At 26.8% G+C, this 22015-nt stretch overlaps 1 protein-coding gene across 5 annotated transcripts in view; it reads right to left on the reverse strand.

Moving 5' to 3' along the window:
* LOC112599605 (lachesin-like) overlaps positions 1–22015 on the reverse strand; it is a 180558-nt gene that overhangs the window by 14398 nt on the left and 144145 nt on the right. For all 5 annotated transcript variants that reach the window (XM_025346600.1, XM_025346584.1, XM_025346576.1 and 2 more), the window contains 3 exons: positions 19207–19328; positions 13954–14139; positions 2614–2812 (listed from right to left, as the gene is read on the reverse strand). In XM_025346600.1, coding sequence (XP_025202385.1) covers positions 2614–2812; positions 13954–14139; positions 19207–19328 — 507 coding nt within the window. The remainder of the gene's footprint in view (positions 1–2613; positions 2813–13953; positions 14140–19206; positions 19329–22015) is intronic.

A 22015-nucleotide genomic window follows, 5' to 3' on the forward strand; every position in this document is an offset into this window, starting at 1 on the left:
GTTATTGTAGACAGTGATCTAAGTTTTATTAGGTAGGGCAAAGTATTTTTATTAGTTTATAACTGCAATAAACATCTATAGGAACAGAGCGTTGTATAACTATGTTATTAAACATAGTTTTATTGTATATAAATACGTAACACAACTATGAAAAAGATTTTTTTTATTAAATATTTTTAATTTACTGTGTAAAAGAAAACACACGAACATACAAATTAAATATAAGTTTACGTTGAAATGTAACTGACAATTCTCACAACTTCCACAATATGCATGAATAAATATTGCTGAGGGCTAAATTGTATGTAAAATATATATATAATATATAAAAAATTAAAACATTTTTAAAATTATTTTTTTATAAAAGCTAGTACTTAGTACAAATGTTTTTATCAAGATATAAAAATTTAAAATATTATATTTATTAAAAATTATTTTAACGTGTTTATAAAAATTAATTCGCTGATGCGAAATTGTAAAAATAAATTAAGTTTTTTTATTTTGATACATTAAAAGTGTTATAATAAAATATAGTGGATGGTAAAATAATGCAGTTTATATTTATAAGAAAAAAACAATATAAAACCAAGTATAATTATCTTTACTCCACTGAACTATTTTAAAAACAAATACGTTTCTCGCTTATTTAACTTGTACACAAAGTGCGTTTAAAAACGATCGCATTCAAATCGTCATATTATTGTATTATTATGCCGAAAAAAAAATCAACTATAATTTAATGGAATAATAAATAATAAAACAACAATATACATAAAATGATTCCAGGTATGCGAATAAAAGTCTTAGGATTTGAGCGTAATATGTACAGTCTGTACATATATTATGTGACAACGAGGGCGGTTCTCGCGATACGTTCTTGATACAGATGGTGCGATTGTCAACTATTCCGCTGTGCGTGTATGTTGTGAAGGGAGAGGGGGTGGTGCATCGTATCATACTTTAGTCAGGCCAAGTCGAAAATCGTACGACGTTTGATGACCTCGTGTATAAAAATGTATTATTAAGATAACTATAGGTATATACATAGAAAGGTCAATATAAATGGTTTTTTGATCTAAGTACATTCATGATCGGTCGTATGCTTTGGCAGGATAATTTATACATGATATATATAACATATAGTCTGCAAGATGAGTGTGTGTATACATATTTATATTGTATATGTATATTTATGTATATTATATATATACACATTATATCTACCATCATATAGTATAACATTAATAGTGATGGTGTGGCAGTACAGGAGGAAGTAATGTTGTATATGCGTATACAATGTATACTATACACATAAAAATATAAATAGAGTCGCTTCCGGTTCAAAGTTTTGACAAATAACAGCGGATTTTTATTTGCCGCTTGATATCCGCGCACCGGCTTTGGACGGGGATGGGTGGACGGCTGTGGCTTTCGGTTAGTGGCGTACTTGCCGCGTAAACGTGTGGATGGATGATGGAGAAGGGTCGGTTTGTGAGTGGTGGCGGCGGCCTTTTATAACATTTGTCTTTGTTCGTTACAAACGACTGATTTCTTATTGCTAGCCACGGACGGAACCACGTGGTTTAGGGGCTACGAGGTTGGGTGGCAGAGCCACGAACGACGCGCGGGGTGTTCGAGCGGAGGAAAGTGGTCTCTGAGACGTCGCTGGGAAGGGGTGCAGAGCTGTGGGCGAGAAACAGTTTTTCCCAAGAACGATGTCGGGTTCAGACGGGGTATCGTTTTCTTTTTTTTCTTCTTTCTCTCTTTTCTCGTGCTTGGTGTAAGAAAAACAGACTACTGCGAAAAAAATAAGGAAAAATAATATATATGTATATAGAGAACATTCACTTATATAACTTTACTATGTACTTCCGCTCTTTCTTCAATTTTCTGTTCGGGTTTGTTTTTAAACCGAGTTAATATTTTTTTGAAACTGAGCGTGAATTAAACTGGAAAAATCGTCTTGAACGCGAACGTCAAACTATTGTGTTGTGATGATACACACCATCAGTCACCAGTTGTGGTAGTAATAGTAATGGCATTTGTTAAGTATTAGTAGTAGTACTTTAGTATTATTAGTACGAGTGGTATAAGTAGAAGGAAAATCCAGCGTGATTCGGTGTAATTAAAAAACGATTGGATTGATATCATTATTTTCAATTTTTTCAAACACACGACCACTTCTTTGCACACTTTATGTTTATTTGGTTATTATGGCGAAAGGATTCAAACGGACCAAAATAATGTTATCATAATACACATATACAATATGTGATTTGTGTGTTTCCAATATAATATATGTATTTAACAAAAAATATTTAACCAAGTATTTTTTAAACAATTAAATTTTGCCCATAATGACAGTATATGACAATTGATTTCATGACAATCAACAATTTTTGCTTTCGACAGCAAAAAGAAACATATTTTACATTCATTGTTAATTATTTCTAAATTATTTTTACTATTATAAATTATACAAGTATTAGAAATTTAAATTAAACATTGCAGCATATGAGGTTCTGGTAAGTATTCAATTCTAATATTTATTATTTTCAGTTATTTGGTTTAACCTAACTTAATTTATTCAACAGATTATTTATACGCACAAACCTTGTTTTTCTCTAGCCCCGTCGGATCGAATGACGATGTGACGGTTGTCCTTGCGTTTCCAATGAACTTTTGGTTCTGGTTTCCCGGTGGACCGGCACCGCAACCTTATGGTACCACCTTCCATGGCCGCGCTACCCGGGCCTTCGATGTCTGCCTCATCCAATATATTTGGTGGGATCCGCACGTCCAAGTACCCGGTCTGAAATGCAAAAATATTACGATTTTTTTTATATTATATACTAGTTTATTTAACGTATAAATAAAGTTCATAACAAAATTAAAATGTAAAAATCGTACGCAATATAAATATCACATTAAATTGCCTGAAATCGATTCGCTAAAATTGGTTTTTCGAAAGCGGTTTTACAAAAGCTTTCCTCGTCATACCCACGTGACCACGCGCGCTGTATACATAATAATAATAGTAATACCTATGCGCGCATAAGTTGTATAAAGACTTAGGACGGTAGTGCACTCGCCCGCTAACTCATATTTCGATACACTGAGGTGGGTACATAATGCACGTCTAAGTGATTTACTACGAACTTTCAATTATACCATTAAACTATTAAAAAACAATAATGACTTTACACGCGTAGAATAAAGTATACAAGTATGAGTTGTAACATATTAAATATATAGTATAATTTTACATTTAAATCCAACCACGTGGTTCAATTTCATGGATCTTAACGTGTAGTAGAATTATACAGACATTACCTATTGGAGCCGTATACCTATAGGTCATGACGTAATTGTATAGTTTTATACTACTACTATAGACATTGTGTATGAACAAAGGCACACAACATTTAACCTTGTTGTAGGGGACTCTTAAAAAGTTTCAAATAAGCACTTTTGGTTTAGATTTAGAATTTTTGTTTAAAAATTTGTTGTTATATTTATTTATTCACTTACTCTAAAAATATAAATATTTCAAGGAAAAAATTACGTTATTAAATCAAAAATTTTATCTTGTATACCTAAATGTACAATTATTATAATCTTTTTAAGTTTATCTATTTTGTTAATTAAAAGAATTTTTTTTTTTACATTCAATTAGGTAGCATGCATGTATTTTAGAAAATCTAAACCATGCTCGTTTTGTCAAAACGTAAGTGCTTGTGGTATGTTTTTTCATACTTTTTTTTTTACAAAATTGTTGAGTTTTTGACGTTATATTACGTCCAGACGATTAGCGCAGTGTTTTATTGCATTATCGGCTTTTGAAATCTAATTAACTTTTATACAAATTGAATCACGTAACAACATTAAAGCAAATAACAATCATTGTATAAAATTATAGCTACGGAAGAAAATTCGTCACTCTTGACATAATCAACAATATTTTTTTTCTTCTAATTTATAGGTAGATATTTGCATACAAAATTAAAAATTATGATTTACGGATTTTCTTACTGTTTTTAATTATTTTAATGACGTGTATTTCGTGTTAGCGGGGGTAATTTTTTTACTAATTAAGTCTTGCTGTCATATAAATGATTATCACATGACTAACTTGACTATTACTTTTAACATAATATTATTATTAGATTTTAAGTATTTTAGTGGGGATTAAAATTAAAGTTAACGAATGAATAATTATAAAAAAATTAAATAATGAAAATTATATATTATCAGTTTACAAGGAGTAGAAGTAAGTAAATTATTCCATACGTTTATAGAACCTACAAACAGGGGTATGATTTGAGTACCTAATAAAGCTTTAGAAGGAGTTACGAAATAATGCTTTTAATTGACTTCACCTAAATTTCGTTATGGTTTAGTTTGAATGAACTTTAGAAGAGGAGTTGTTTGATTGAAACTTTTAGATATTCAAAAACTTTTCTAAAATAAAACTGTCTGATTAGAATAATATATTCTATTATATTACCAAGTAATTTATTTCATATCTTAAAAATTAAATTCCGTTACCTTTATATTAATTGGATAATTTTAGGATTTAATTATTTATTTCGTAAAATTTTTTAAATATTAAAATTAAAATTTAAATTTTTCAGAAAAAAACAAATATAATTATAGTTACTTACCATTGTGTTCTTTGAATCGTTGGAAATTCTGATCATTATGATTTATGACGAATTTAAACTTTAAAGAAATATTTTATTGCCAATACATGGTAAAACATAATTTCATAAGTCGTCGCTCAAGTTTCAACAAAAATATAATACCATAAATATTATGCTAAAATAATATTTGACATCAAAATGTTTATTAATTACCAATAATGGCAAAAAATGTACAAAAAAGTAAAAATTAATAATTTAAAATCGATAGAGAAAATATTGTAAGAGATTAAAAATGTATATTAAGTATTGAAAGTATTATGTATTTTATTTTTCTAAATTTGAATATAAATATTGGGTGAAAATTTCATGTTTTTACAGTTATTCGTTTTTGAATGAAAACAAAATCAATTCTTAAAAAAACTAGTATTTTAAAAAAAATAATTTAAAAAAATTGAAAATTATTAGCTTACAATCACTAAAATCACAATAAGAATTAATTTTCTATCAGAAATTCTCAAAGTAAATATTGAAGCTTTTCAAAAATATAGTAAAGAAAGACACATACCAAAAACTATGCATCATTAAAAAACCAAATATTTATCATTTCACACAGTATATATAATTATAAATATAGATTGATCACTAACATATTGTTATTTTTGTCATGATTAGAATATTATATTTAACTTTATTTCGTTTTAATAACATTAAAAAATGTGTATATTAAAATTAGTGAGATACGTACATTTTGAAGAAATATTTCTATCTGCATTGATACTTTGTGAGCATGATTGAAGTGATTTTTAGAATTTATACGACATTAATATAGTATTGGCATAAAATATATTACATGTACACATAAAAATAATTTTTATTTCTTTTTTATATCAAACCATTTATTTTTATATTTGTATAAACTGAAACCACCATAATATTATTTAAAATTCCACATAATATTCTATATTTTGATTTAGCCTTTAAAATGTAATTTTTAATTTTATACCATGTACAAACAATGAAACACGTCAACAAACACTGTTGTTTCGAATAAAAACTGAAAACTTAAGTTAAAAACTATTTTAAATAGGTAATTTGATTACATTAAGAATGTCATTAACCAGTAATTATATTTTGTATTCATAATATGATACGTCGATTAAATTAAAAACTATATAATTATATACATAAATACTGAGGATAGAGGTTAAGTTTAACAAACAATTAATAAATCGATAAACATATTCAAACATACAAATGTTAATAAAATCAATAAAATCGTCTTCATTTTAAAATATATGAATAAGGTAAACATGGCGTGATTATTAAAAAAATTACAATAAATTATTAATAGCCGGCGAATGGTTTTAGTAGAAATACCGTCGAATCATACCGCTGAAAATAAATATATAGAACATAAAAATTACAAGCAAAAAAAGTACGTAAAAGTCTGACAGCCGATCTTTTGCCCGTTATTCATTCGCCGAAAATGACTTAAAGTTTTCACTTAACTATATTATACCATAACATGCTTGATTCGTGGTAAAATAAAGATTGATATAAATTTTACAATAGAAAAAAAGAGTTGTAGTAATTAATTATTGAACTAAATTTTATTTTATTTTTAGAATAATAGAAGTTGCTAAATAAAATCGGTGCAGGTAAGTTAAAAAAAAAAAAAAAAATCTTTCAACGAAGTCTATTCTATATCTCAAATGATAAAATATCTGACGGCTGAATCATGTTTTAAACATGATAAAATGTTGTTAATTCTGCAATTTTATTAGATTTTACGTATGTGTGTATAGCATGTGCAGCATATAAGATTATCAATGTGTTTGTAAGATACATAAATGATAAACAAATAATTATTGAATAATATTATACATTATGTATTATAATGCATCATACGCATATGCCCTAATTTACGGTTTATTTATTAGAATTAAACGTTTAAAATACAAAGAGTGATTTATTAAGTATGTCCAGGTATGTGGACCTCCATCCATATTTTATTTTAATAATGAATTTAATTAGATTTTAATTTTTAAAACATTTAAATAAACTTAAGTTCTATATTTTAAAACACTTTTAATATTAAAATGTTTTATGTCATTAAGTGGCGTTTTTTAATAACTCGGTTTATACATTATTTTAATAATTTTTAAAACAGTCATTGGAATTTTGATTTAGTTTACACTCAGATTTAAAAAAAAGTCAACCACTTAATATTTTACTGTAAAATAAATTGGTTTTTATTTGATAAAAATTAGTTTATATTGATGTACAATACTCTTTAAATATTATAAAAATCTAAATAATCGGAAAATATGGTCCTTATAAGCATTTTTAAAAACATTTTCATTATTAGAGGAAGACGTGGAGGTGAGCATACTTGTTGAATTGCTTTGTATATTATATAAATCTTTTAAACAGCGTGCACCAGCTATTATTTTTTGATGGAAATCGGTTAATCAGAAGTGAAGGCTGGGCCGACACCTCACAGATTATACAGAAGGCGAAAAAAAAGAAAACGAAAAATTTATAAAAAAAAAAAAAAAATACAACCGAGGAAAAATAATACGTGACCTGAAATTGCAGCCGTTGGCAAATGACGCGAGAAATAAGGATACGGTGAGTGGGCAAGTTTTTGAAAACGCTGTATTTTTCTTCGTCACCCTCTACACGTCACCTCGTCACTTCCCGCCGCCACGAGACGTGCCTGCGTCCGCCACATCGACAACGAGAAGGGTGATTGTATTTTATTTATTTATTTATTTTTGTTTAGCACGCGAAAACTCTTACCTGTACAACTTTTAATGGACATTGGTAATGAACGCGACAGTGGGTTAAGTAATGTGTCGGCTTCACAGTTGGGAGCAATGGGTAGCACCATGGTCCTGAGAGAGATTGGTAGAAGTGGGTAGACGCCGGATAGGGCTAGAGTCTAGCCGGTAGTACAGGAAGTTTTCCCGAAAACTAGACACGAGGTAAGAGCAAAAAGGGGATATATTTTTTTTTTTTTTACTTTTCAATGGTGCAAAAAAGAAGATGTGATTAGTCGTGAGATACAGCTTTACAACAGTTATAATATGTACGTGTACAGGTCGGCGACATAGTAATTGGCGAAGAATATAGAGTGCAAAAAGGAAGAAGAGAGAAGTTCGAACATTTTTATGGTTATTTTTTTTTATTATTTAATTTTTATTTTTATTTTTACGAAAGACTTTTAAAGACGGATTTAAGAGGTTACGGAAATAAATGTATGAGTGATATTTTTTTATCGTTCATCAATATAAACGTTTGGACGACAACGATTGAGTTATGAATTATTCGCAGCGTTCAAAACAATAAAATTGTACTTCAATAGTTTTCTGAGTACGGTAAAAAAAATTAATCGTTTAACGACACTTATATATAGACGTATTATATTATATATATGTAGGTAGACAAGGACAAAAAAAGCATAAAACTTTTGTATTTTTCTGTAATGTTCTTTAACTCTTCAATTATTTTTCTCCTTCTAAATTCTAATAAATACTTAATTTTAAGCTCCAATGTTTTTAGAATTTTATTAGAGAATAAAGTTAAAATTTCTATATTGTATATAATCTAGTTTTTTTTTTTTTGAATTATAAATTTCATTTTTGCAAGTTATTATTACTGTTGGATATATTTGTAGACTTTTTTTGTTTAGTCATCATATATTTTTAATAAAAATAAATATATATTATATATATAATTATATGTATATTATAGAGATATTGTTAAATTAATAAGTTGTATTTTTTTACTCTTAGTTGAGTTATTTACACAATTAATTCCTTTTTAATTTTAAAAATTAATAAATTAGTATTATTAAACATATGTATACAATTTATTTATATACTTAAGAATTCACTATTAAAATATATATATTTTTTATTTTTTTATACTTGTATGTCTATGGTCGAATTATTTTAAAACGTATAAGAGATAACATTTACTGTTTTGAGCTTTTAAAACTAAAATTAAACGCAAAACTTAAAAATGCATGTGATTTAACTAAAATTAAATTTCAATTATTTTTACCCCACCAGATTTATTAATATTTATTTCAAAAAAACAAATATTAATAAACGACAATTCTAAGAAAGTATAATAAATACTAAGACATAAAACGCGTGATGTAAAAAGAGGTGCCTATTGGCTACACCTTTTTACTAAAAATAGATCACATGCATAATATTATAAATTAATATACATTTAAATTTTAACAAAAGAATAATATTATATAGGTATAATAAAAAAAAAAAAAAATAATAATAAAAAATTAATGAATAATACATTTCACGTCGAACAACTAAATATATAATAAAATAAAAATGAATAATTTGAATAATTCTACTAAAATTGTATATGTAATTATCCCAACGAAACTATTTCATGAAAACATCGACGTCAGTGGATGAAATAATAATAATTCTACTTGCATATATTTAAGAATCAAATATATAGGTACAATAATTTGTACGCTATACAAATAATATTCTGTATAACTGTGAACTGTAATCCTGTACTAGCTATTTAATTACGATAATGGTTAATATTATCAATACAAGATTCAACTAATGGCTAGAAATATCGTAAACTCAAAAAACATATTCAAAAACTTTAGATTTATCTCATTCAAATTTTTTTTTTTTTTTAAATCCTAAACACATCTCAATATCATTAACTGCAATTATAAAACACACGAATAATTATATTTACATTTTGTTAATATATGGATGAACATAATAAATATGCATTTTATTTATAACCGTTTAAGCACAATGTCTCAAAGAAGACATAATTTAAAACGGTTTTCAATAAAATATCACGTTCAGTTATAATATTAAAAATACGAAAGGATAAAAACATTATTAATATTTATTATACAATATACCAGTGTGGAGAAAACGTTTTCAAATAATTATTGTTTATTCGACGTTTCTAACCGTACTTTCATTAGGCAATAAATTAACTAAGTTAGATAATGTTATCTAATATTTAATATCATAATATTGTACTATTGATATTTTAAAATTATTTAACGTTGGTGGTTTTAAAACACGACGAATAGAACGAATAGCGTAGGTTCGTTAAATACGTATTTATCCGTTACAATATATTAATTATAGTCGTATACATTTTTAATAAGCCGCCGTGTAATGAGTTGATCTTGCGGGCGTGCTCAAACACTGAAAACAAGTCCGCGGTAGTGGTCTTAACCCCTAAAACCGTTATAATACTTATACTCCTCGCGTAGAGTATTATAAGTCCACACGCATACACACACACAAATCCCCACTTATCGCCCGCGTGTTACATTCGTCTTGCTGCCGGACAATTTACTCTCGGGACGTTTTCAAAAATGTCCACCGCCACTAATACCGCACCACGAATGCCGCCAAACCACTACGATTACCGACTAAATACAACCTCCATTGCTACCGCCACCACGACCCCACCAGTATCAGTGTAACCCGTCCGACCCGCCGCGGATGACACCGTACTTCAACTATCAATTCGTATTAGATCCCCGCACGTTTCCGCACTGGACAGACGACAATTTATTAATAACCCGAATGTCTCTCGCATATTGTGATATCCTTGCTGGATAGTCGTTTGAGTGATACATCTTACATAGTATTATTACGTATGATTATTGTTATAATCCTTCGAAATTGTATCACTCGAACCTGTTAGCCTACAGACGCGGCCGCTAAACACAACCAGAGTGTTCATCTGTGTAGGTACGGCTTGAAGTGTGTGCAATACTATGATCACGATGGCAAATTTTCTTGGTACGCTATCAATCGGTGTGTTAACAACGACTATAATATTAAAATTTATTGCATAAATATCGTCAAAGTAAGTCTATAGTATCTATACGCAACATTAATGCGATACTATACGAAGGATGTCCGATATATTAATGAGATCGTAAACGTAATGGTATTTTATTTACATTATATTTATTATACAGTTTCATATTGCGTACTCGTAGTACTAACTTCGTTAAAACATATTACCAATAAATTAACCGCACTCCTAGTGTGTACCGACTTCAATATTATTGTATCTGAATTTTAATAAGCATCGAGGTTTAATCCGAGTAGGTATGACACATGCAACATTTCTGTATTTTTATAATTTTACAAAAACCCAATATTTTCGAATTAGTTATACTTACAAAATTTGTAAAATATATTGGATTTAACGTTGCCAAAAATATGAAATATCTTAGTTATCTAAGTTAACAAAACTTTTATACGATGTTTAGTTGAAATATATAACGGTTATTTATATCTTTATAAGTGTCTATACACTAGTGGTTTAATATATATTAAATAAATATGAATTTTTTTCTTTTACTTAAAAAATAAAATTGATTTTTTCGAAACCTAGTTATGTGAATAATTCTATGTTCTATTTTTATCAATTATTTTGAAAAATACTTAAATTTTTCAATTTTGACCACTGAAAAGTAAAATGTAGATCCAATTTTCAATCAGAAAACAACTTCATAATAAAAAGTTGAAACTTTTTTTCACTTTGTTTCATTTTTTCTATTTCAACAGACCTTTTTTAAAATTATCACAACCATCACTCCGCTCAAAGTCTTAAAGTAAATTGATAACTATAAATAATTGGTAAATTACATATTTTAAATCTAAAATAATACTATTTAAATTACAAAAATATTGCACAGAAAATTGTACACAACCGTATGATGTTTATTATAATTTTAATGTAATTCATTATTTGTTGAAAAGTAAAATGTATGAAATCATTTTCCAAAAAAATTATACTGTATGCAATCGAATAAAAATTGGTACACCCATTGAAAATATCTATTAACTTTCTATAAAACATTTAAGGTACATAATTTGAGTAGCTAAACTAAATCTCTATATTATCTGATCTCAATCTGATAATTAAATATGCTGATATCTCATTATTATTTAAACTGTAAAATTATTTATACTTATTAAATTAAATAGTACAATTATATTATATTATATTATTGTTATGATAATTGTATATTTTATGTATACTATAATATATTGTATTATATAGTGTTTTTTACATTATTAATTTTTTAAATAAATATGGTTTAAATTAGGAATATTATTAATTAAATAAATAGAGAATATTGTAAAATTTCTTTATTTAATTGATAAGAAATTAATATTATGTTATTAGTTGAAGAAAAATATCATTATTACACTTGGACCTAGGGTCTATAAAATCCAAAATCACCAAAGTAAACTTTTATTTTACCTTAGAAAAGTATATAGCTTTTATTCGACGCGTGTGTGTCGTTGAACAATTTCTTTTAATTATTTTGATAAAGTTTTGACTTCTTAGATGGTTGAAATGTGGTTATATAAGGACGTGGTAAGAAATAGTTCAACGAGGTATAACCATTATGAAAGGAAACTGAGTATTCGAACAAAGGTAACTTTCGAAAGAAAAGCTTTTGAAAAAACCTACCTATATAAACATTACATGAATTTAGACTTAAATATATAATATTATTAAGTCGTCAATTTTAACGTCACGAATATGTCGAATGTTTCATTTTAGTTTTGACCAATATTACTGAGGTTTAATGCAACGTATTATGTATAGATCAAATTGCGTTCATTTAAAAATGTGTTTTGCGAGGATCTATAAAGATTTGAACTGCTATAATTATTATATTTAATAATAAAATTGCTAAATTAACTGTGATAGAAAGTCAATTGCGTAGCTAGACTTTATTTAAAATTTGGAGACGATGATTATTTTACATTGTATACATTGTTTAAGGTTTTTTTATTAATTCAATCTATAAAGGAAGGAGGAGTAGAATATTGAACAATTTGCATTGGAAATAATATTTTTATGGTGAAATTTACCTAAATCAGTTAAATCTATGTATTATTGCTCTTTGACACAATTAATACATACTTAGCTTAAACTAGTTTCCTTACTCATCATCAGTCATTAAACCAAAACCATTGATATGCGAGCGGAACTGCGGAAAATAGTTAGTAGTATGTATACATTTATACTTGTGTTCAATTATAAAACATTTTATGAGAATTTCTGAATAAAATACTTTTATTATACGTCTTTACCGGGATATAGATATTTAAATGGTATAACTAGTTTTGCGCTTATTTTAACTTTACAAAACTTTTAGTAAATGTTAAAATTATCACATTTTTATATGTAAATCGAGAGAAAAAAAATACAATTTATAAGTGAACTCAAATTATTGTTTAAAGGGCTTACGGTACAAAATAAAATTATATAAGTTATTGTTATCATAATATTTTAGTTTAAACATGAAATAATAAATGTTTTATATTATATATTAGAGTTTACCATACAAGGAATACAAGTTCTGTGAAAAAGTTAACAAAATAATTTAAACAGAATGACTTTTTTTGATCTATTTTAGCCGGGTTATAAATGCAATTTAATATAGTATTGATGTGTTAAAAAAATAATCATAAGATCTTTGAACAATAATCTGAACGTTGCTTAAATAATAAAATATTCAGTCAGATGGCAATATAATTATGATTGGTTAAGATATAAATATTAAAAAAAAAATTAAGTTTATTACATATATATGTTTAAAGATAAATAATTATCATATATCACAGCAACAATGAATTTATATGAATTGTTTAACTTGCAATCATATTACAATGGTAATTGGTAATTATTTCAAATATATCAGGGGGTTTAAAATTATTAACATATTCATGTGTTCGATAGTTTAATAAAAACTATGACCTGTATACAACTTACATAATTTATAAACATAAATTTGTATTTACATTTTACATTAAATAGCAAGTCGGAAAAACCAGTGAGCCAACCTGGAAAAAAATTATAAGACGAACATTTTAGTTTTGTGCGTAATGAAATAGTATCATTACAAACGTCTGAATAAAAATCACCAAACTGTTTTGTAAATATAAGAAATTCGTTACGTAGGGGTAAGCGTGTGTAAGGATATACAGAATACACCTATTAAGGATATTACTTTTCAAACTCCTCTATGATCGATATGCTAAAAACGCATTTAAAAATTATGAAAAAATCGTGAAATTTAAACAAAATTTTGATATGTTTTGAAGTAACAACATTTTAAATTATAATACTATATATATTATCTTACTAATGTTGAGTACAAAAACAAGTGTCAAGTACTCGCATACAGCATTCTTTAACTTAACAGATTATTTTTTGTTAATTTTTTACATACAAATATAAATATTATTTCAACCTGTAAAATCATCGGTTGCGTATTTATTTGGCACATGTAACTTCCAGTATCGTTTTTTTGAACATTAAACACGTGTAATTTCCAAGTATTGTGTCCATTGTGAGTAACGGTCAGTCTGTGATTGTGAGCAATCAAATTCGTGTGGATGGCCAGAATCGCTTTAGAATCCGATTTGATCCAAGCCACCTGTAACAAAAAAAAAAAAAACATTCATAATTATTTTATTTTGTGGCAGAAGTATAATAAATTAGAATAATTTCAAAATATATCTAACTTAAATAATTTATTGTAATTTAAGATCTTATGTAATTATGTATACGCATATATTGTACGTATGAAGTATAAAATTATTTTCATTATAAAATAAATACAATATAAAATATTCTAAGCTATCATATATAATTGTTTTTTTGTATACCTAAAGGCTACAATGTTATATCAAATTTAATTCATCTATTTCAGTGATCCACTTAAAATCTATTATATTCTATTATATACACAATGGTATCCACTTACCCGCTTTTTTTTATTATTATTCAAGGTTATAATTTTAAAATAAATAAATTAATAGGTTAAATCAAAAGGAATAATATTTATCAATTATTTTATTGATAGTGGAAAAATGTTAAAACATTTCGTAGTAAGCAAAATATTGTTTATACTAAAAATAAAAATTAAAAATGTGTTCTTATATAGTGATTAAAACATTACGATAATTTTTGTATAAATTTTATTAAATCATTATGTTAAAACAATTAAGTCAGTTTATTCAAGTAGATAAAATTTAAATATTTATAATAAACTTAGTAGTTTGGACATGGTTATTGATAAAAAAAACATCCTGCATTTGTTATTTTTTTCTTTTCTCAATTATTTTATTAAGAGTCCTTTCTGTTTGTTATTCTCAAAACAACTTATTTTATCAAACAAATGAACCACTTTATCTTTCTTTTTTTTTTGTAAATAATTTTTCACCTCGCACAAATATAAGATACATAGATTTCATATAAAAATCATACTTTTTATACTAAGACAAAACATTCCTGCCTCTCTAAATTAAATTCACTATTAAAAATAAATTAAATAAAAAATCACCTTGTTATGATTTTATTAGGTACTAATAAAATTACTAAATATTTATCAAAGAAAACCCTTTTCAATTCAATCATTCATTTCTCCTAAATTTTTCATACGTGGAAACACTCTATAATAATATTGATTCAAGTGCCTGACAAACCACTTGATGTCCTCTTCTTATCATACCTACAACGTCCTTTTAACTTTCATCTCAAAAATCACAAAAAAATAATCAATTCAATACTTTCAAACTAATACGTGACTCTAGACACTTAATTTGGATTTAAGAAAATCACTCATCCTTTATATAAGTTCACAAGTTAGTTTTATCTCCAATTCCTCAAACATAAACAATATTAAGCAAGTATTTTCTTCCTCAACATTGTTTAGAGAACCGACTATGTTGTTGCATTCGAATTGTATGCCAAAAAAAAAAAAATAGTCCGAAATGCATGCTACCTCATAAAGAGGTCTGTCCGAATTGCATTCTGTGTACTTACAAGTTTATTTATCATGTACTTATATGCGCAACTTAATAATTATGTTAATAAAGTTATGTATATAGAATATATTACATGTATGGCGTTACTGACAACAAAATAAATAAAACAATACTTTTCCAATATTTTTAATAATTACGTTAAATATAATAATATACACAATTATTATTATGTATAATATATTGAGTATTGGAATTATTAATATTTATTTGAAATACCATGTAAAAATGTAAAATACATTCATATAATAAATTACAATCATCTTATTTAATATTTAATATTCACAGTGTTATCTTCTCAAATATTTATATATTTTATTGTAATGTAACTAAAGAACGATCCTTCAGTGGAAAAGTTAAATTATTTTATTTAGTAAAATTATATAGAGTATACAATTTGGACAGACCTCTTTAAGAGATGGCATGCAATTTGGACATTCCAATTTATGTTTATTTGTTTGGCATGCAATTCAGATGCACCAGACTATATTCAGTGTGGCAGAATTCTGAACAAAATGTATTATTTTTTTGTTTCATAATTTCTTACAGGCAATTATTTTTTAGCCAAACTTCATTTTTTAGTAAAACGAATATAAAATAACCCATAGTTTCAAAATTTCAAAGCATTATTACTTTATATATATGTCATGTACTCTCGTATTTATTATTTTATAGAATTATTAATAATATTTGTTAAGATTATCATAATATGGTATTAGTAATTGCTCGTACCATTAGTACTTATCAATTATTGACAAACTAATAGACTGATTGATGCCAATTATAATAGTTAATTATTATGCTACACTATACAGTATTATTTAGCATATAAACTTATATTTTATATCCTATCGTATAACAACCTTATTGATATGATTAAAATTGTTCAACAAATAAAATATTGTTATTGATAATTATATTTTAAAGTTTTGATAGTCAAGATGAAAAGAAAAAACCTTAAAAAAGCTCATCCACCGCGTTGAGGTAAATTCGACGACGAGTTAAAAGATAAGCGCAAAAGCGCAAGTGGATAGACTCGCATTTTATATATTTGTATACGTGTATAATAAGTGCAGGTAATAAAGTTATTCGCACTGATGAAAACTCGGAAAAGCGATGCACACCGGCGCGTCTCTTATTATTGTGGGTTTTCGAACGCGGTACGTGACTTTATAGAAATGCCTAAGTAATAATATATTGTTAAATAAAATAACATATCGGGGAAAAATATCTTCGACGGAATGAATGGTATGCGTTGGCGATGAGAGAGGGGCGTGCGACGTTCTTAAGTCGAGTCAAGATCGAGGGTCTATGATATTATTCAGAGCTGGCCGATAATAACGTTATTATAACAAACTGCGCGAATAAAACACGCCGCAGACAAAGAACCCAATCAAGCGCTAATACACACCACGTCTCTTTTCCACCGGCGGATGCTATATATACACTCACACTTATACATCGGGTACCTTGGGATTTTTATTATTGGATTTGTTAAGATCGCCTACGGAGTTTCCCCCTAGCAGCGTGCGGTAGACGCAGACGCGCATGGTTGACAATTGAACCGGAATTCGGCACGCAACTTATATTTGATCGAATCCCTGCGCATACCCGGTGTACATAATACTGTTATTATTATTATTATTATTGTTATTATTACGTTCCGTATCCGTGGGGTGCGGTCAAAAATAAGAAATTCACTCGGTTTCAGTCGTTTACGGTCAAAAGATTATGATCGTACTCATGAGTGGAAATCGGGTGAAAATTAGCGTGGTCACGTGGAGTTGTAAAGTACTTAAATATTTACTTGGTTTCTTGACAGAGAATATTTAAAATAAATAATACGTTTAGTAAGTGTATACAATAAAATAAATCATTATTAATAAACATAATATATACAAATTGCTGTATAGTGGTAATCGACCGTGGTTTTTCTATAGTATTTTTTTTTTTTTTATATATATATATTATTTAGTTCTAAAATAGTATTAGTTTACACATTCAGTTTATGGAACTTAAGGACTTTTGTGTTTATCTATTTATATTTTATGATATGTATTATCATCATTGGGACAGTCTAAATTTTCGTCCAAACGTGTGACGTGTCTATATTATATTCAATTGTATGTGTTCTATACATATAAGTATATTGAAACATATCAACCCCTAACCCGTGCCATAGTATACGCGTGTTTCATCCGGAAAGCTTTAATATGGAATTTCAATTAGAAAGTTTAATTAACACACATTCGTTTGCGGCAGCACTCTGAATTATATTACGCTTAGACAGAAACAACAATTTTATTCAGAACATACGGTAGTAATAATATATTAGTATAGTCACGTATTATATTATCCTCCTGCTGGAGACTATGTTACCATTTCGAAAAATTTGACAAAATCATTTAATGATTATTGCAGTGTTTTATTCATTAAACTATTGTACCTAAATATGTTAATTCGAATTTTAACAGACGTTAATGAAATTAATCTCGAAACTATGGAGTATGGATAGACGAATCAGTGAAAAACACGAAGTCGTTAGTAAAATATTTCATGTAACACGTAGTTTTATAATAAGTCAAGACGAATTAAAGGAACCAAATGATGTATGAAAACGACTATTATGATGAATAAGATCTTTAAACTATTATCTAAAGTTATTTTATCTTAACTAATTATAATATATTTATTGTTAAAAATGAAAAATTACTTTTAAATTTGTTTTTAAAGTTAATATTTCTTTGTATGAAATGTAAGATATTTTCTATGGTTCGTTGAATGTAGTCAAACATAACTAAAAAGTTTAAAGAACAAAAACGAATTTATCTACTTTTAGTCCGACAAAAACCTAGTGAATTAAGTAGTGAATATTTTCTGTGAAAACAATAAAAAGTGGTTCAATTTTGTAGATTTGATTGAAATTAAAGGACTAACAAAATCCATAAAATTACGGAAACGAACAAATTATTATAAAAAAATCAATTAAAAGAGGTGATAGTGAAAAAAATTACTTCAATATAAATAATATTAAGCGTTATAGGTACACTAACTGCTTGAAAAATCATACGAAAATCTCTTGTTTATTATTTGTTTTTAAAAAACACTATGAATAATTATTTTCCCCTCAATTAATCTTAACGCGCACCGGCTGGTTTTTAGCACTTGTTTTAAAATATTTTCCAGGCTTTTGTATATCATTAATCAATATCAAAAGTCATTTTTATAGCAGCTGTCAATTAAAATATTGGCTGTACATTGTTTTGGGCATTTTTCGTGGTGAAATGAGGCGAAAAATTGGTGGAAGTGATTTTAACACTTACTGTACGTGACACCGTTGGTTGGAGCGGACATTTCTTTCTCTATCCAACACGTGTACGCGCTACGACTGTTATTTATAAGAATTGTATTGTAAAAGAAAAAAAAATTATTGTTTACACTGCAGACAAAATCATTGCCACCTTTGTGGTTATTATGTTATTATAGTCTTTTTTTTTTTTTATATGATTTATGCCAATTTCTTATTATTTTTCAGATTTTATAGTTACGTTAATGGCTATAATTATAACTATGAAATCATTTTCGAGATACTGATTAAGTCGGTACAATAAATATACTGAAAATACATTGTTTATTGGACACAGTTTATTATTGCTTATTGATCGATTATTTATTACCTTGTACTTTCCCAAATTGTTCACCGTGCACGTAAAGTATATGTCTCGGCCTTGGGTCACCGTCCAATTTTCCAGTGGCGCATAAAATTCAGGCATTATTTCGTCTGGTTCATGCATTTGACCTGCAACATAATATACACCATTTATTCATTACACGTTTCATTTAACTTGCTTATGAACATTTATTGGACAGAAAATATTATGTACGAATAGAAATAGAAATCTATTCCTATAAAATAATCCATGTGATATTATTATTTTATGATCAAATAAAAAACGTATCACTTTAAAATTCTATTCAACGTCCAATAGAGAAAACATAATTTATCTAGTCCAAATCGTTATTAGTTCACAAAAGTTCGTCAATAAATATTATACATTTGATTTGATTATATAATTAATATTTAATTAATGGTTGTTAAATAGAAATTATTTTCTATTAATAAATATTTTTGATTAAAATATTATAATTTAGTAATCTGTAGTTATAATTTTAATAAAAATTAATCTATTCTATAAAAATAATGTGTTTTTCGTTAATAGTAATTTATTAAAAATCATTCTGAGAAATATTGGAGATGCAAAAACTGATTGTTTTGTTAAACGTTCCCAATATAAAAGAAACTAGGATTTTTCAATATATAATTCTTCACTCAACTATTTTTAACTACTCTTTATAAAATAAAATTTAATGTTGTTCCGATAATTGTTTTTCCGATAAAATGGAAACTTAGTGTATAGGTAACTGCACAATAGTTTATAATGAAAACTTAAATACCTTCTTATAATAATATTAAACAGCTTAGTCGTCATAATCGAAACGGTGAATTTAAGGTTAGCCATTATTTAATAGTTTATTAAATTTCATCGTATATACAGGTACTTAGATGACAAGTTACGTTCATTGGTTTGGATATCAATAATAGCGTGGATATCGTTCAAAAGCTACCTACAAGCCGATCTAACAAAATAGTTCATACACCGTTACGGTCAACATAGGTCATAATAAAACCGCAATAAACAAAAACATCGAAAATGACAAATATGTTTCCAAAGTTATAGTTTGATTTAGTATGCGTGATTAAAGACACTATAGTATGTGTACCGCTCATGTCGTATTCAAATTAAATTTCACAAAAAGGCATTCTCATCAAATTACCAGATAGAAATGCCACTAAGCAAACAATAAACTTACAATAAAATGGGATGGGATCACTGCCGTCCAAGTACTAAATAATTCGTTAGACGTTGAATTAACTTCAATGTTATGACCGCAACAAAACGTAATGAACCGTTTCTCGTGCATTGTGCAGGTTGTGGCAATCACGAACCAGGCAGATTATTAATATCATGAGATTACGCGATGCGGACGATACGAAATCTTTAAGACTGTAATCAGACAAATTCTGTATGGGATTGTTACGACACGCAAAATGTATACAGGCAACGTATCTTCGCTAATTTATATACGGTACGTTCGCAATGTATCATTCATTCCTAGTAACTTTTCGCATAACGTAGACCTAGTGTAATATCCGTGGTTTTACGGTAAATGCATTTAGAAAACCTCAAACAATATTTATTGTCTATTTAATTACAGAGCATATTTACGTATATACATTGCATAACCGGTGAATAACAACTAAACAGACGGATATAGATAGAGAATACATTTTTAGGTTATTAATATTAACTTATTACATATTTGAATAAAATTGTTTATTTTTTAATGACAGAATGAAACAATCAAAGTTTATTGTTCATTTGAAATAATATTTTAACGTTAAAAATATATTTACCGTTTATATGTACGAGTAGTTTATTTTGATTAATTCCAGAATGTTTAAAAAAAATTGTATTTAACTGTTTTATGTTCTTTTGTCGACAAAAAATAATTTTAAAAACTTTTATAATTAACTATGTGGTAATATTTAATTTTCTCAGTTGCACCTTAACCTTAATTTTCCGATATCAAATATTTATAATAAGTATCTCATTATGATTGATATAATTTCTTGAAAAACGATTATCCTATGGATTACACCATTAAGATAGTATAAATGAAAATTAATTTATATTTTGAATTTTATTTTATGTTTTTATATATTTTATACTGTGAAAATCAACAAGTTTAAAATGAATGGAAAAGGATGGCAGCATTACATTTTTTTTTGTACTTTTTCTATAAAACCTATTTATTATACGGTGACGTGTTAAAATTAGTTAATACCAATGTCAATGTTAATCTGCTGTGTGTCGTTATGAACAATTTTAAGGAGCCGAAAAAACATATTAGTTTAAAAACAATGCAAGTATCGATTTAATAAAATCCATGGGTATCATAAACATTGCTAAATTGATATCTACTAAAAATAGTGCTCAAGTTCCAGATTATTTTTTATAAACTATGATTGTTAATATGTGAAAAATTCCTCAACAGCGTATGAAAAACATTTATTAATTGTGTACAAAAACATTTTTATTACGTGAAGAAACCAGAATATTGTAAACAATTGTTTTACTAAAAATATTTTTAATGATTATAATTTACTAAAAAAAATTTATGATTTTTAAGTAATTTATAAATATAAATGAATGTATAAAACACATAATGAAATGAATCTTATCTCTCAATAGTAATATAAGGCTCAATTGTTGAAACATTTTTCTTTACATAAACTATAATATAATAAATAAACATGATACATCATGCCACTAAATGGAAGCCTTTGATAATTTCAAAGGCAACTTTTACGAGATTTTTGTTGAGCTTGTGTCGTATATACTTGTTAAATCTATAAAATAGGGT

The sequence above is a fragment of the Melanaphis sacchari genome, unplaced genomic scaffold, assembly GCF_002803265.2.
Source record: "Melanaphis sacchari strain LSU unplaced genomic scaffold, SCAv2.0 Contig0_pilon_pilon, whole genome shotgun sequence".
In the NCBI taxonomy this organism is placed as follows: Eukaryota; Metazoa; Arthropoda; class Insecta; order Hemiptera; family Aphididae; genus Melanaphis; species Melanaphis sacchari.